This window comes from Conger conger, chromosome 6 (genome assembly GCF_963514075.1).
Source record: "Conger conger chromosome 6, fConCon1.1, whole genome shotgun sequence".
Taxonomy (NCBI): domain Eukaryota; kingdom Metazoa; phylum Chordata; class Actinopteri; order Anguilliformes; family Congridae; genus Conger; species Conger conger.
In genome coordinates, this window is record NC_083765.1 from 23753540 (window position 1) to 23760398 (window position 6859).

The 6859-nt window shown below is 43.1% G+C and overlaps 1 protein-coding gene across 1 annotated transcript; it reads left to right on the top strand.

Annotated features, from left to right (window-relative positions):
- Nucleotides 1-873: 873 nt before the first annotated feature.
- On the top strand, nucleotides 874-4479 carry gprin3b (GPRIN family member 3b). Its single transcript, XM_061246892.1, has one exon. The coding sequence runs from the start codon at nucleotides 874-876 to the stop codon at nucleotides 2392-2394; it is 1521 nt and encodes a 506-aa protein (XP_061102876.1). The 3' UTR covers nucleotides 2395-4479.
- The last annotated feature ends 2380 nt before the right edge of the window (nucleotides 4480-6859 follow it).

Genomic DNA, 6859 nt, shown 5'->3' on the forward strand with positions numbered 1-6859 from the left:
GCAGATCAGAAGGAATCTGCCTTGACTTGCCCTGCTGGAGATTATGGAAAATCCTCCATCACTTCATCCACTGCAGATAATAGGAAATCCACCATCACTCCCTCCACTGGAGATCACAGGAAATCACCAAGCACTTCCTCCACTGGAGATCATAGGAAATCTCCAAGCACTTCCTCTATGAGATATCCTGAGAAATCCACCATAACTTCCTCTATTGCAGATCATAAGAAGCCCGAGATTATATCAACAAAGGATATAGAAACAGGGAAAGATCTGATTGCCGGACTTGTAAGTCAAAGCCATGACAACAGCAGTGCTAGAGAGAGAGTGTTACCTGCAGCTGAGAAGGCGGATATTTCTAAGTCCAGCTTGTCAGTGTCAGCACTTACACCCTCAAGACCCAGTTCACAAGCCAATGATACTGGAGGCGACATGGAAAGCTCTACAGAGGGGTTTGTACAATCTAAAGAGAGCTCTGCAAAGGACACATCTGAATATTCACAAGCACCTCACTCCGAGACAAATGTGAGATCGAGGTCAGACCAGGTCTCTCATCGAACACACACAGCTTCTCTGGCACTAACAACAAAGCAAGACGAAACTGCTGATGTTGGAGGCTCACGCAAGGATGCCTCGCTATCGGCGCAATCAAAGGATTACAAAGATGCCGTACGTCTATGCTGCGTTTCGCCCAAAAGTCCGGCTCAGACAGGGAACCACCCGCAGACCTCTGAGGGGGAAGCTGCCAGATCTATTTCAGTTAACGTGCAACAGGTGAAACAGGAGAAACCCCAGTCCCCAGGGGCAGAACGGAGTAAGGTAATGTCCGTAAGCAGTGCAACACCTGCAGTAGCACACAAGGGGAAGGGAGACATGGAGAGCAGCTCACATACTCACCTGTCCTTTCTGCCTCCCAGCCATCCCGACTCACCTGGCGCACTGCTCAGCAAACCGGGCGCTGCTGCGACGGTAGGTGGAACTCCAACCCTGAATGTCACAGCAGAGGAAACTCATGAAGCCCAACAGGGGCTCGGTTCAAGGTACAAGGAAGCTGGAACCATGACCGTCAGCACAGAGCATCGCTCGACTTCCAAACACAGCCACCATGATGCCGGGGTTCAGGCAGTCGCTATTGTCTGCAGCCGATCCGTCGGTACTAGCCCAGGCTTGACATCACAAGGTGGTGTACTCAAGCTTAATGGCATGGCAACGGAGAGGCAGGAAACTCTGACTGTTACCTGCCAGAGGAGCAGCAGGTCTGTACCCGTTTACCAGATCACCATGGATGACAGCTGGTCGAGCCAAAGTGGGATTCTTAGCGACGCATGCGGGCAGACTGTTGTCTCCTCACAGATCCATAGAGAATCCTCTCTTCTCACCAGCAAGCAGATCTGTGACCACTTACCAGGACCAGCGCGACAGAAAGGTGGCCAATCTAACAGTCAAACCACTGGCGTAATTCACCATTCAGACCCTGTGCTAAAACCAGAAGGTAAGGGACAGGGAACCACGTCTAAAGAGGCTGTAGACACGACACAAAAATGGCTTCCACTTTTACAACCCGTGTATCAGATCAATATTGAGCCCTGCGGCCAATCAAACATGACATCTAGTGCCAGCACCTGCAATAAAGAGTCACTAATGTTGGACTCGACGTGTCACCATAAATCTGGGACTGAGAGCGGAAGTAGCAGGCAGCAGGGTGCGAGAGGGTGTTTCCCTGGAAAAGCAGATTCTAACAATGTGTGCCAAGGCTCTGCGGAAACACGCTCGGTCATGCCTCCTGCGGTGAGGCCGTCCCCTGCCCAGGTAGACAACCTTTTGCCAGGAGCCCTGACTGTAGCAGAATCTGAGAAAGACCAGGAGGAAGCAAATCCTTCACTGTTAAACCCAGCAGCGGAGGGCAAACAGGTGACAGGAAGGCTAAACGAAGGACTTAAACAGCAGGCGCCCAAAAAACAAGATGGACGTGCCTGTAAAGCGGGTCAGAGTGAGGCTGGAGGAAAGAAGAAGAAGAAGGAGTCGGAGCGGAGCCAAACTAATGAGGAAGTCAGGAAGGAGCAGTCACAATCTGGCTCCAGGGGAAAGGCTGGCAAAGCCAAGGGCATCCATGATGTGGTGTGGGACGAGCAGGGAATGACGTGGGAGGTGTACGGGGCCTCGGCTGACCCAGAGTCCTTGGGCTTCGCCATCCAGAACCACCTGCAGAGCAAGATCAAGGAGCAGGAGAGGCTGATCAAGGCCCAGGTCGAGCGGCGGAGGTCAGAGGCGCCTTGCTCTCCCGCGGGGAAGAGGACCAGGCGGCGGCAGCCCAAAATGTTCCGGTCCCTGATGAAAAACGTCCGAAGGCCCAACTGCTGCGCCCGCCCTCCCCCTTCCTCCGTGTTGGAGTAACTCTGGCTCTTCTCAAGTCGACTCTACTCAACTAGGCCACCAGGGTGCAGAACCTTGTTTTTTTACAATCACTTTTCAAGATCACTTCATACTAAAATATCACAGTTGTGTGTGGCTGTTTCTGTCGATATACAGAACACACAATATACATTTGTGAAACAAGTATGCTGATGCATGCAGGTTATGACCTTTGACCTGCAGGGGGTCTTCTTTGTCTTCTACTAGTTTTTAGATTATTTTGTTTTACCACAGGGTGCTGTTTAACTTATCAGTAATCAGTAATGTCACTCAACTAAATTATCTCTAAAATAATTTTGAAAAACTTTGCAAAAACAAACCTTGGTTCAAATTGTTAGATGAACTCTGATGTGACCTGTTGCAAAATGACTTGAAAAACGTAGTGAGAGCATAAAGTTAAACCGCTGACTCTGACTACTTCTACAGCAGGTGTTGAAGTTGTTCATAGACATGTTTCTTCTCTTTTCGCTGCAAAAGATGTGCCACTGACCCTGAAGAGGTGATGAAGTGGTCCTATAAGTAGAAAAGCCGACGAAAGAGAAATTAAGGAGCTTAATATTAATGAAAATGAAATGGCAATAATATATAGTAAAATGCATGTGTTTGCTGTCGCTGTAGTGTCTGAAATGGCTAATTATGTGGATGCATAATTGCAGGTAACCTATCAATATACACTCACTGAGCACTTTATTAGGAACTCCTGTACCCCTACTTTTTCATGTGATTATCTAATCAGCCAATCATGTGGCTACAGTGCAGCAATGCATAAAATCATGCATATATGGGTCAGGAGCTTCAGTTAATGTTCACATCAACCATCCAGAACATCCAAAAATGTGCTCTCAGTGATTTCAACCGTGGCATGATTGTTGGTTCTGTAACTGCTGATCTCCTGGGATTTTCACACACAGCAGTCTCGAGAGTTTACTCAGAACGTTGCGAAAAGCAAAAAACATCCAGTGAGCGGCAGTACTGTGGACAGAAATGCCTTGTTAATGAGACAGGTCAATGGCCAGACTGGCTACGGTAACTCAGATAACCACTCTGTACAATTGTGGTGAGCAGAAAAGCATCTCAACACGTCCAGCCTTGAGGTGGATGGTCTACAACAGCAGAAGATCACGTTGGGTTAAACTACTGTCAGCCAATAACAGAAAGCTGAGGCTGCAGTGGGCACAGGCTCACCAAAACTAGACAGTTGAAGACTGGAAAAACGTAGACTGGTCTGATTAATCTTGATTTCTGCTGAGGCATACAGATGGTAGGGTCAGAATTTGTCTCCAACAGCATGAATCTATGGACCTAACCTACCTTGTGTGTACATCCCTTCATGGCCAGAATGTACCCATATTCTAATGGCTACTTCCAGCATGATAATACACCATGTCACAAAGCAAAAAGTCATCTCAAACTGGTTTCATGAATATGACAATGATTTAAAATACACCTTTTGGATGTGGTTGCAGCATGAATGTGCAGCTGACAAATCTGCATAAATTGCCTGATGCAGTCATGTGAACATGGAACAAAATCTCAAAGAAATGTTTTAAACATCTTGTGGAATCCATGACACAAAGAATTCTGGCTGAGCCAAGGGAGGCCCTACCCAGTATTAGTTTAGTATTCGTAATTAAGTGCTCATTGAGTGTATTCATTTTTGTGCAACTAAGTATTATACATGTTGGTTTTTAACCAAGTCTAAGTATTTATTCATCGTTTCTGAGGGTTTATCTAGCACCCTGTATTTCAGCAAATTCATAATATTTTCTTAGTTTAAAAAAATGTATTAAGAATATTTATCGGGATAACCTATAAACTCTGCTTGGCACTATACCTGTCCAAAACCAGGCCTGCGTGTATTAAGATGCTCCATTCAATTACAGTGTCCTGTTACTTTTATATAATATATTAGGGTAAATATCTGTAAAGGCAACATCTGTCTTCTGCATTGTTTAATTTTTAATACTGACAGGTATTAACAGGTATAACCCCAGTGTCACTCGGGGGAAGGGACATTCTGTTAGATGTGGATTCTAGAAGTCCAATAAAAATCCTCTGAACTTAAAATGACTGTTAACAGTTTGTTTGTTGGCTTGTAGTGTCCTCATTGTTTTCCGTAGACTGTTTAGACATTAATTAAAGGTGGCAAGCTATAGATTGATGGGGAAAAATAGTTTTTAATTAATAATTGAATAATATTGACTATCAGAAAATCCATGAAGTTTTTCATCTGATGTCTGATGTTTAGTTTTTTCCCCATGTTGAATAATAAATGAATCTTTTTATCCTCCTTTTCTTCCATGGATGAAATACATATAAACAAGTTTAACAGTAAACTCACAGTCTATCAAGCCTGCTGCCTGCCGGGAATGGTGGTTAAAAAAAGGAGGGAATTCACATGGGAAGAGAGTTACATAGTGCCATCAGGAAGACACTGTCTTTTTGTTAGAAAATGTGTGCGTGTGTGTTTGGGTAAGAGGAGTTGGCGATGTGTGAGTGTGCGTGTGTGTGTGTGGTGTGTGTGGGTGTGTGTGTGGTGTGTGTGTGAATGTGTGTGAATGTGTGTGAATGTGTGTGTGGGCTGATATGTATATAAATGTGTGTGTGTGTGAATGTGTGCGTGTGTGAATGTGTGTGTGTGTGTCTTTTTTATTATTCCCTGTATTATCTCTGTCCCATGTTGTTCATGATACACAAAATAAAAATGGTCTCAAAATGTGTGACTGAAATGCACACAGACATTGATGACTTTTGGAAATCGTTACTATTTTTTGATTCACTACATGCTTTAAAAAAAACCAACAGAATGTGAATAAATGTTTTATACAAATCTGCAGTGAAGCCATCTCAGCCGAATGCTTTATTACTGCCGATCGATATGATGGCTTCAGTGACAGTTGAACAAGATATTGTTTGTCTACAATCCTCTCTGTCCACCACGGCCAGTCTGGGATGTTTGTGCTAGTTTAGTTTTACTGGAAACACTGACTAGTATTCAGGCAGAAAGATGTATTCATACATTTTAAATACTTAAAAGTCTTTTGAGTGACAATCAAGGGTTACCTGCAAATATAAAACCAAAATGGAAATTTACACAATTTGCATGAATAATGACATCGAGGGAAATCATGACTTATATTATAAGGTGCTATCTTTGTTCTGAGTGGTTTTGAGCTTCAAAGATACCAAAGTGAATGGGCTCCAGGCTATACAACCTTTTCAATTTTGCATTTTTTTAGCACACATATATTTAGTGCCCTATAAACAACGTATTTATGAACATAAATAGGTGGCAACAGAGCAACAACATCAAAAGCAATTATACACAACAGGCACTCAAGATAGCCTTCTGCGATTTCATTAGCATAACATTACAATCACTTGCAGCAATGTGGACACAGACCCATAAAATACTGTTGGTCCATTGGGTAGAAAAGGAAGAAGTTCACGCATTTAGTCACGTTGCAGCTAATATCAGCCAACCCGAGGTCCCTCATGGCTGAGTTATATTATCGGTTGCAGTTCTTCAAGGCCTTACAATTAGTCACATTCCTCAACAATTGCAAACAAAGTTGATATTATAGATAAATTCACATCAGTTTATGGGAGGTAATAATACATATCTAAAGGATAGATAGCCCCAGTGCCTATTTTTATTGCCACCCTTTATCATGAATAGATAGTAAAACGCTGCCTGTGGTTTAACAGAATGGGGGAATGTTTACTCATCAGGTCTTGCCTCCACTTTAATTCTATATGTCTCTCTGGACTGTATTGTAAAGGAATGGATATGTCGTTGGAGATTAATAGGTGACTGGGAAGCCAGTAAGTCCATAAATTCAACTTCACTGGCTTAGATAAAAGGTTCCCGATCTTTCTAATCATGTTTTATCAGCCACGTTTTCTGTGACTCACCCCTTTAAATAAAACATACTTTATTATAAAAATATTAGCAAATATGGGTTTTAACATGCATACACAATGTAACTACAGCTGGGCATATAACAAGCATAGCTTTTAATAAATAAAAAACATGAACTAAATGTATCATAGTTCATGTTTTTTTTTTTATCCCTCTCTTGATAATTTGGAGATCCCTGCTGAAGAGGCATTGTCCTCATTGGAGAATTCATCCACCACATAAGACATGTCCTTTTAATATTTCAACAATGAAGTTGAAAAATATAGGAGAACCACACACTGGCATAAAAATGGAAGAAATTCAAAAAAGAGGCTTTGGCAAAAATACAGAGTAGCAGTAGTATCCCAGTTGGGGATATTCTATTTGGTTAAGGGATATTCTATTTGGTAAAACAGTGATCTGAGGCCCTAAACTCGATCAAAGTACAAAAGTTGAGCGTCTCAAAGGTCGGGAGAGAGAGACTGTTATAAAGCCGGGATCGGGCAAGTCTTGCACACGCGTGCTCTGCAGAAGCACCACATCATC